This window comes from Pongo pygmaeus, chromosome 18 (assembly GCF_028885625.2).
Source record: "Pongo pygmaeus isolate AG05252 chromosome 18, NHGRI_mPonPyg2-v2.0_pri, whole genome shotgun sequence".
Taxonomy (NCBI): domain Eukaryota; kingdom Metazoa; phylum Chordata; class Mammalia; order Primates; family Hominidae; genus Pongo; species Pongo pygmaeus.
The window spans coordinates 64,038,152-64,048,777 of NC_072391.2; the positions used below are offsets into that span (position 1 = coordinate 64,038,152).

The window sequence follows — 10,626 nt, forward strand, 5'->3', positions numbered from 1 at the left end:
TCAAAATCATCTAGTGGGGAGCAAAAATTTGAAATTTGCTTCAAAATCATCTAGTGGGGAGTAAACAGAGCAAAGAGTAAAAGTACAGTTGAAATAAAATTGATCAAGAACTGGTATGCATGTATGTATGTATGTATGTACATTTATTTTTGAGACAGGGTCTGAGACACCCAGGCTGGAGTGCAGTGGCAACTGCAGTCTCGATTTCCTGGGCTAGTGATCCGCCCACTTCAGCCTTCCAAGTAGCTGGGACTACAGGCACAAGCCACCATGCCCAGCTAATTTTTTAATTTTCTGTAGAGATAGGGTTTCCTGATATTGCCCAAGCTGGTCTCGAACTCCTAGGCTCAAGCAATGTTCCTGCCTCGGCCTTCTAAAGTGCTGGGATTACAGGCCTGAGCCAGTGCGCCCAGCCAGAACTGGTAATTGTTGAAGCAAGGTGACAAGTACAGTATGGCTCATGACACTACTCTCTACTTTGTATATATTTTTTGTTTTCTATTAAAATATATTCACACAAATGTGCAAGTGCTAAGATTTAATGAAACGTGGTTCCAAATGAATACCAGGATGATCTAACTGCCAAAGACAATTCTCCAAATTTATTCATTTATTTGAGATGGAGTCTCACTCTATCACCCAAGCTGGAGTGTAGTGGCACGATATGGGCTCACTGCAACCGCCGCCACCCCTCCCTGCCGCCCAGGTTCAAACGATTCTCCTGCCTCAGCTTCCCAAGTAGCTGGGACTACGGGCACGTGCCACTACGCCTGGCTAATTTTTGTATTTTTAGTACAGATGGGGTTTCACCACGTTGGCCAGGCTGGTCTCGAACTCCTGACCTCAAGTGATCTGCCCGCCTCAGCCTCCAAAAGTGCTGGGATTATAGGCATGAATCACCACGCCCGGCCAAATTTATAATATATTTTTAGAAATTTTCAGTTATCTTTGAGACTATTTTTTATTTATTTTTATTTTTTGAGATGGAGTCTCCCTCTGTCACCCAGGTTGGAATGCAGTGGTGCAAGCTCAACTCATTGCAATCTCCTACTCTAAGGCTTCGATTCTCCTGCCTCAGCTTCTGAGTAGCTGGGATTACACGAGTGCACCACTACACCCAGCTAATTTTTGCATTTTTAGTAGAGACCGGGTCTCACCATGTTGGTTGGGCTAGTCTCGAACTCCTGACCTGTGGTGATCTGCCCGCCTCAGCCTTGTTGGGATTACAGGCATGAGCCACCGTGCCCGGCAGAACTATTTTTTATAAAAGTACCTTGAGAACCATCATCAAAAATATTTTATTAACTATTAATACTTTTTCTTTTTGTGATGAGTTTTGCTTTGTTGCCTCGACTGGAGTGGTGTGGTGTAGGGGTGTGTCTAGACTGGTGTAGCTCACTGCAGCCCACGCCTCCCAGGCTCAGGCGATCCTCATGCCTCAGGCTCTTGAGTGGCTGGGATTACAGTTGTGTGCCACCATACTGGCTGATTTTTGTATATTTAGTAGAAATGGGGTTTCACCACGTTATCCAGGCTGGTCGAAAACTCCTGGGCTCAAGGGATCCGCCCACCTCAGCCGCACAAAGTGCTGGGATTACAGGCGTGAGCCACCGCGCCTGGCCTATTAGCTTCTTTTTCAACAAATTCCAACATATACTTTAAAACCAACAGGGCGCGGTGGCTCACACCTGTAATCCCAGCACTTTGGGAGGCTGAGGTGGGTGGATCACTTGAGCTCAAGGGTTCAGGACCAGCCCGGGCAACACGGCAAAACCCCGTCTCTACAAAAGATACAAAAATTAGCCAGGCTTGGTGGCATGTACCTGTAGTCCCAGCTACTCGGGAGGCTGAGGAGGGAGAACTGCTTGAGCTCGGGAGGTGGAGGTTGCAGGGGGCCGAGATAACGCCACTGCACTCCAGCCTGGATGACAGAGCCAGACCCTGTCTCAAAAAAAGAAAAAAATAAAGAACACAAAACAAACAAAAAAACCCAATCTTCCTCTTTTAGAAAAATATACTTAAAAAAAAAAAACCTATCTTCTATTAACTACCTTTTCTGAATAAGCAATTAACATGCTATAAAAAATTTATATTCATGACTTTGTGTCAACAGTATAAAGTATCTAAATCTAGTAGTACTTTCAAATTCTATTTTAGTGGCTTTAGTTTGGGTTCTGTGAATGTCCTCAAAAATACTGCTCTGTACCCAAAGTCTGTGGGTTTTAATGCCTACCCATCCACAGGCATGGTTCCTTTTTTCAGCCTCTCTCCCCACTGCCCACTACACATAACTCACCCATGTGCTTGGAGATCACACCATGTGTAGCATTAAACAGATGCCCCCAAACCTAGAGGCAGAGGTCCTTTGACATGTCACATCCTACCACAAGCTAGGTACAAGCCAGAGACTATTTTCTCTACCTGGGTAACTGCTTGCAAAGTGTATATTTATAACTCAATCACACCACACAATAAGAAAGACTAGGGCTGGAAAATATACCATTAACAGATAAGGGCAATTCTTCCATCAAATAGGAACTTGCAAGCGGGTGGCCTAAAAAAATCCAATAAATGCAGAGACCAAGAAGTTTTTAAGGTAACTTTAAAAAAATCTGTATATAAGTTAAAATATACTTAAAGGCAAATAAATGTGGTCAACACGATGCTCTGGCATGAAATATGCTTACGGTATCTTGAAACAGAAGAGGCTATAGAGATTCACAGATTACCTACAACATGTTTTACACTTTCAAAAGAAACAAAAGGGTACTAGAGCTATCACCATGTCTCAAGCACTGTTACACATCAGGTGTAACATTTTGTATAGGCACCATTACCCCATTCTACAAATGAGGAAACTCAAGTACAGAGTGGTTAAGTTAGTTACCCAAAGCCACACAACTACTGACTACAGGCATGGCATTCTGAACCAGTTCTGCCTGGCTCCAAAGCCACAGCTCTTTCCACAGTAACCACGCTGTCCAAAAGACAGGAAGCAAAAGACTCATGACATGTGAGATCCTCTGGCAAGGCTCAGCAGCCCTGTATGTACAGACTCCAGTGGGCCTAGATGAGTACCCAAATGCCTCTGTCCTTCTTACACAAGAGACTCTTACCCATGCCCTCAACATTTTTTTTTTTTTTGAGATGGAGTCTTACTCTGTTGCCCAGGCTGGAGTGCAGTGGCACAATCTCGGTCACTGCAACCTCTGCCTCCCAGGTTGAAGCGATTCTCCTGCCTCAGCCTCCTGGGTAGCTGGGATTACAGGTGTGTGCCACCATGTCTGGCTAATTTTTGTATTTTTAGTAGAAATGGGGTTTCACCATGTTGGCCAGGCTGGTCTCAAATGGACCTCAGGTGATCTGCCTGCCTCAGCCTCCCAAAGTGCTGGGATTACAGGCGTGAGCCACCGCGCCCAGCCACCCATGCCCTCTACTAAACAGCTCTTGGAGATGGTAGAATTACAGTGCTGGAAAGGACCCGCCCTCATTATATAATTGCCCATACATCATAATCTTTACTGTTTAAATGAGTAAAGGCAAATACAAAGAAAGTAATTTTTTTTTTTTTTTTTTTTTAAGATGGAGTCTCGTTTTATCGCCTAGGCTGGAGTGCAGTGGTGTAATCTCGGCTCACTGCAACCTCCACCTCCTGGGTTCAAGCGATTTTCATGCCTCAGCCTCCAGAGTAGCTGGGGCTACAGGCATGCACCACCATGCCTGGCTAATGTTTTGTATTGTTAGTAGAGATGGGGTTTCACTAAGTTGACCAAGCTGGTCTTGAACTCCTGATCCCAAGTGATCCACCTGCCTCAGCCTCCCAAAGTGCTAGGATTACAGACGTCAGCCACCACGCCTGCCCTAAAGAAAGTAATTTAGTGAATACACTTCATCTTTAGGTTATACAGATAACTTTTCTACCAAAAAAACAAACCAACCAACCTAGGTACCAATGGTTATTTATTTTCGAATCATTGAAAAGATCTAACATAGGCTGGGTGCAGTGGTTCATGCCTGTAATCCCAGCACTTTGAGAGGCTGAGGCGAGCGGACTGCTTGAGCTCAGGAGTTCGAGACCAGCCTGAGCAACATAGTGAAACCCCATCTGTACGAAAATTAGCCGGGTGTGGTGGCACACACCTATAGTCCCAGCTACTTAGGAGGCTGAGGTGTAAGGATGACCCGAGGCTGGGAGGCAGAGGTTGCAATGAGCTGAGACTCAGCCACTGCACTTCAGCCTGGGTGACAGAGTAAAACCCTGTCTCAAACAAAAAAAAAAAAAAAAAAAAAAAAAAAAGATCTAACATAAAACCAAAACATTATAAAGGAGGCATTACTGAGCAGTTGTAACCCAAAACCATTACTCCAACTCACAATTACACTTGTAAGAAAACATTTTTAAATTATATGTAATCCTTATAAGAATGTTTATCATGTGCTTTTAATCATCCTAAGCAGAAACTATTACTACTCACGTTTTAAAGATAAGGAATTAAAGAATATTACCACCTCTGAGCATCTACTCCTCTACCAGAAGAAACACAGAAAATGGGCATTTCTTTCATTCTTTCTTTTTTAAAAAACAGAGATGGTCTCGCTCTGTCATCCAGGCTTGAGTGTATAACACAGCTCACTGCAGTCCCCAACTCCTGGCTTCAAGTGATCCTCCCACCTCAGCCTCCTGAGTAGCTGCGATTATGGCAGGAGTCACCAAATCCGGCAGAAATTACCATTTCTAAACTGTCACAAAGAGATTCAGGAAACTCTCCTATTAACATATGTTAAATTGTTACACTCTAAACCACACCAACTTCTGATTCTCTACTAGAACCAGGCAGAGTAACAATGGTCCCCAGGACAGCCAAGCATTTCTCTCATATAAAACTCCAAAGCTTTAAAAAATCTTTCTTATCACCTTTATGGGTAAGTAAAAATTTTCTTCAGTATCTCTTTTTAAAGGCAGGCTAGCCAGAGCAACAGCTAAGTGTCCCATTCCCCAATTTTGCTAACACACTGTATAAAGGGGGTTAAGTCCTGCAAAAGATACGTACTTCATCTATTCTGTGATTAACTCTCTGAGAATCAAACAGAAAACTGAGAATGCCTGGCCATGTTGCAGGAACTGCACCCAAGGAAGCAGTCAGAGTCCTGCATACACCCCCTTACCATGGGATCAATGCTTCACTCACCGTCTCGGTCCTCATCATGGACGCTGAGGTAGAGATATTCTAGGCCTCTTCCTTTTTTGCCATGCTCAGCTCCTTGTAGTTTAGTCATGAGGGTTGTTTTACCAGAACCATCTTCACCTACAAAGGATGTTTGCAAGACAAAGGTGTACTGTTTATTCCGGGCAAGGATGGGGAGGCATGACACTCACATGACAAGGAGCAACTAAGAATTTCATGCAAAGTCTGCTGTTGAAGTCTCACCTGCTTTCATAAACAAAGGACTCTGCTGGAAGAGTGGTTGGGAGGGTGGGGAGGAGAGGGTGGTAAAGGCAGCAAATTCCAAGATCTAAAATGACATTCTACTGCAGTTATCCTTACTTCACAAGGGAAATAATGAGGCAGGTCCACAGGCCCTATCTATAATTTATAAGACATGCATTTGGAGAAGTGAAAGTAAAAGGTAGGGTTAGTTTCTCATGAGAAAAACTTTCACCACAAGAAAAACAAGAAATCTTCAAAATATGATACAATTAACCTAAAAGTCCAGGTACTGTGAACTAAAAAAAGTCTGATCCTGCTTCACAATGGTGACGAATGGAAGTTATTCACTTTTGATTTTAGTACATCTCCTTCACAAACATTCTGAAGGCTAAGAAACTGACGAAAATAATTATAGACCTAGCAAAACTCTTTAGTACAATCTCAGTTAATTATTAAGCACTTCTTCATCTCCCTCCACCCAAACAACACCCCCTCTCCCCGGATCCTTAAACATCAAGGAGAACCATCGCCAAACATTCCTAGGCACTTCTGGCATTTAATAATATGGAATTACAGAACATGAGAATTGAAAGTCAGTCAGTCAGTCCACAAATCAAAGACCTCCTCTCCATCTCCAATGCCTCTACCTTATTCAGGCCCTCTGCATCCAGACCAAGGTAAGTACCTGTCAGCCTGACTTCAGTACCTGCTCATTTTGAGCTACTGTCCCTCTGCAGGCAGTGTTCTTTCTAAAACTCAGATCTGGTGATCTTGATCCCCCACTTCTTGAAGATCTCTAAGGGTCCGGTATTACCTACCACAGTCAATTCCTGAGGAAGGTCACACATTCTCTTCTAACAGTAGGAAAACTATCAAGGCAGTGATTCCCATGAGAATTGGGGGATGGAGGTGAAATAAAAGGCCTTTGAAAATCAGAGAACTTCAGGAAACAGCATTAACTCTTCAGCCTTCCCACAATCTGCCCCCAACTTACCTTAGCAGCCACCAACCACAAGGCGCTTCTAGCAGTTTCCAAACCCCACACCCTCTTGTCATCTGTGTCCCTGCATACTGACACTTTTCTGCAAAATACTCAACCCCCAAATCATCCTCCTTCAACAGCTCTAAGCAGTGTAATGCTTCCACAATAATCGGCATGGTGCAATGCAATCACCAATACATCTGTCTTCCACCAGACTGAGATTCTTCTATAGTGTTTAAGAGTCGCCTATGCTGAGCCAGTGCCCAGCTCACAGGTCCCAAGCAACAAATGGACTTGCTGTGTGAATGCACCCAAACTCCCTCACTTGAGGAGAGTGAGGCCAGAGGGAGTAAGGGACCTGACTCAGGTAACCTAGCAGTGAGGGCTGGCATAATGCAGGAAACGTCCCCAGTGCTGACTCTCTGTCCTCTGCAAACTCCCTAAAACCTCGGACTATGCACTACTGATGAGGCTCAAAGAAGGCTCCCGTGGTCATTTCCCCACAGCTCCGAGCCCAGGTAACCTCGTTCTCCCACCTTCTCCATCTAACCTCATCTACTAGCTTCCCCTCTCCACGACCTCAATTTGGTAACCGTCGAGGCAATGAAGGCATAGAAGGCCAAGTGACTGAAACAATGTGCCGACAACCCCAAAGCACCACTAGGCTCTCCAAAGAAGGCCGCATACCACCCTCATGCGCGGGAAGCTTGGCCACTCTCCAGCTGCCCGGCCAGGGCCGACGGTCCCTTTCCCGCCAGGCTGCGGGCAAGCAACTGGAAAGGGGAAAGCGGGGACCTGTGGGAGGGGCGCCCGCCTCGCCCACCCCAGCGACCTGGGGCAACGCCCCGCCGCCGGCGCTCACCGAAGACCAGGATGTTCTTGCCGGACGGCAGCTTGGACCTGGCGCGGGTGGACACTTCGCTCAGAATGGAGGACCTGTGGCGACAATGGCAAGAGTGGTCAGCCCCGGGCCGGGCTGGGATGGCCCGGCTCGCGACGGCCCCTGTGTCCGACGGTCCGGCCCAGAGGCCGCGCCCCCCACGGCCCGGCCCGACCGCCCGCGGCCTCACCATAGGCTCTGGCCTTCCTCCTCCTCACTGGTCAGGTCGCCGGCGGCCGCCACCGCGGGCCCGTTGGGACCTAGCAGCAGCTTCTTCTCCACCCCCACCGGCGCCATCTTGCCAACTGCAGCCACAAAGAGGGCCCTCCCCCGGGCCCGCCGAGGACCCGCGAGGACCCGGGCCGGGCCGCCCCCCGCTCGCCGTTCCCCGCGCCGCGCCGCCCGCCGACCTTCCCGCGGCGACTGCGCCGCCCAACGTGTCCTCTAGGTCTGCGATGGCCACGGGCTCCCACGGCTTGCGAGTCCGCCGAGGTGGCGGGCGGCGGTCAGGCAGCCGCCGGGGCAGCCATGCGCGGGGAGGCGGTGGCAGGGGCGGGCACCGTCCGGACCAAGGGCGCGCTGGCGGCCTCTGCCGGCTGAGGGGCGCAGCGCAGCGCCCCGCTACGCTCGCCGATTCTCCTGTGCAGTCGCCGGGCAGCCGGATGACTGACCCGAAAGCCTAGGCTTTGGGAATGAGACTAATGGACACAAAAGCGCCATTTATCTAGAGCTCACTATGTGCCAGAGTCACACATTATCTCACTGAATCTTATCTAACCCTTTCACAGATGAGGAACCTGAAGCTCAAAAAATTTAAGAAACCCACCCAAGGACCCAAGGCTAGAAGATAACATTCGGTACTTCTAATTTATTCCCCAACCTTGGACCATTATATCATGAACTTGGCCTAACCCTACTCAAGCCCTGCATTGAAAGACTAGCCATAAGGAAGATCCCAGAATCCTCATAAATATCCTGCTTTTCCCCCTCCTCCTCCGAAGACTAAAGACTGTGAGGTAGTGCTCTTGACCGTAGTGCATAATACACTTGGTTTGCTTTATTAACATGCTTTTTAAAATGATGTTTTCAGGGAGCCAGCATTTCACACCAGAAGAAGAGCCCTTAATTTCCTTGGGGGCCAGCTGGCAGGTGCAGAGCGGGGAGGAAAACAAAAGGAAAGGGGATGGAAAAGGGAAAGAGCGGAGAGTAACCGAAGGAAAAACATACATTCCATTATCAAGCTTAATTTTAGGTGTGGCCTCTACTTGAGGGCTCTTGCCATTCTCTATGGAAACAGGCTAACAAGACATTTCTAAATATCACAAGGAAGTGGAATGCGGCAGAAAAGCACCACCTAAGTAGGTTTCAGATGAGTAGGATTGTGATCCTGATGCCAAAAAATCTGGCAGCATGAATTACGGGATAAAACAAATGGGCATATCATCTGCCAAACTGGATGTAAGGTTTAAACAAGACAATGAGAGTGAAAACCCACTGAGTTCCTCCCTTGGAAATCTGGGAAAATCAGGCAAAGTGCCAGAAGTCCTAAAAGGGCAAGCAGTGCTGAATTTTCACAGGACGTAAGATGGAGTTGAAAATTACAGGCCAGTGAGCTTGATCAGCACTAAGTGAAATTTTGTGATTAAACATTAAAGGAAAAGAGAGTACCAGATTTACACAGTATCTTTCTTTTTTGCAGGAGTACCAGGTAGGCGGATGCTGCAGATACAGCAAATGCAGATTTCAACAGGGCATTTGACAATTCACATCTTAGATGCGAAAGTGAAATCAATGCTGGATGATAGCATTGAGGCTTATTAAAGACTAGCCCAGAGGTGGCTGATGAAGAGGAGGGACCAGCAGATGAGGCTGCTAGGGGCCTGCCCAAACCTCCTGCCCTGGCCAGCCAATTCAGGGTGCCATCAGTGACTTGGATAAGAATACAGCAGCAGTCATGGAAGTTGTGGATGACCTGAAGCAGGAAGGGTTGCCTTATCTACTGCATGACAAACTGAGCAGAGACTAAATCTAACAAGTTGAAATTTAGCAGGAACTATTAAAGTCCTGTGGAAGAGTTTAACAAAAAAGCATAGGAAGGCCAGGTACAGTGGCTCACACCTGTAATCCCGGCACTTTGGGAGGCCGAGGCTGGCGGATCACTTGAGGTCAGGAGTTCCAGACCAGCCTGGCCAACATGGCCAAACCCCGTCTCTACTAAAAATACAAAAAAAAAAAAAATTAGCCAGGAACGGTGGCATGTGCCTGTAATCCCAGCTACCTGGGAGGCTGAAGCACGATAATTGCTTGAACCCAGGAGACAGAGGCTGCAGTGAGCTGAGATCACACCACTGTACTCTAGCCTGGGCGACAGAGTAAGACTCTGTCAAATAAAGTAAAAAAATTTAAAAATGCATAGGAATAGGAAAGGAAATTATTTGAAATAAAAATGATAATCTAAACGTCATTACTGTATTAACTATAATCTAAGAGTTGGTCATGTAGAATGCCAAGAAACATCTTAGGGTAGAACCCATAAAACCTCACTGACGCTAACAAAGAAGCTAGCCCCCCATGCCAGTCAGGCTGGATTTCTTAGGGTGACATTTCTGGACACATTTTTCAAAGACAGAGGTATCCAGTGGTCAGTGACTAAACTCATAAGGGGACAAGACATTGTTCTGCTGCAACATGAAGTAACTAGGGCTCATCAATATGAAGGATAAAGATACAGAGGGAGAAGAGGGGAAAGTGTAGACATTTCTGAAAAGCTAAAGCAAATAAACATACCAAAAAGAAGTGAACCTGACTATACAATGTGGGAGTATTCAAAGCAACTGCATACTTAGTCTTTAGAAGAAGAAACTTTTTTTTTTCCTCTAGGATACTACAGTAAACAATAGAAGAGGAAACTTTTTTAAGAGATAGGGTCTTGCTCACATCCAGGCTAGAGTACAGTGAAACACTCATAACTAACTACATCCTCGAACTCCTGGGCTCAAGCAATCCTCCCACCTCAGCCTCTCAAGTAGCTAGGACCACAGGGGCATGCCACCACATCCAGCTAATTTTTAAATTTTTTTGTAAAGATAGGGGTCTCACTATGTTGCTTAGGCTGGTCTCAAACTCCTTGCCTCAAGTGATCCTCCCACATTGGCCTCCCAAAGTGCTAGGATTACAAATATGGGCCACCACCACATCCAAGGAAACATTTTAATTAACAAAATGCCAAATATTGATTTAGTGTGTGGGAATCTTAGTTAAATAGCTTGGGGAACTATTCTTTCTGAATTCTGGGGAGGGACTTTTGTACCATATAAAAATACTAAAATCCAAAT

The 10,626-nt window shown here is 46.4% G+C and overlaps 1 protein-coding gene across 2 annotated transcripts in view; it reads right to left on the minus strand.

Annotated features, from left to right (window-relative positions):
- Nucleotides 1–7,785, minus strand: part of DYNC1LI2 (dynein cytoplasmic 1 light intermediate chain 2) — a 30,856-nt gene extending 23,071 nt beyond the window's left edge. Inside the window, exons 1-3 of one of the 2 annotated variants that reach the window (XR_010124477.1) lie at nucleotides 7,482–7,785; nucleotides 7,274–7,347; nucleotides 5,190–5,306 (exon numbers count right to left, since the gene is read on the minus strand). Coding sequence is in view for 1 of the 2 variants with exons in the window: in XM_054453800.2 (XP_054309775.1) it covers nucleotides 5,190–5,306; nucleotides 7,274–7,347; nucleotides 7,482–7,588 (298 nt within the window). In the remaining variant the exon portion in view is untranslated. The remainder of the gene's footprint in view (nucleotides 1–5,189; nucleotides 5,307–7,273; nucleotides 7,348–7,481) is intronic. The other variant, XM_054453800.2, reaches the window with a different exon arrangement.
- Between the last annotated feature and the right edge of the window lie 2,841 nt (nucleotides 7,786–10,626).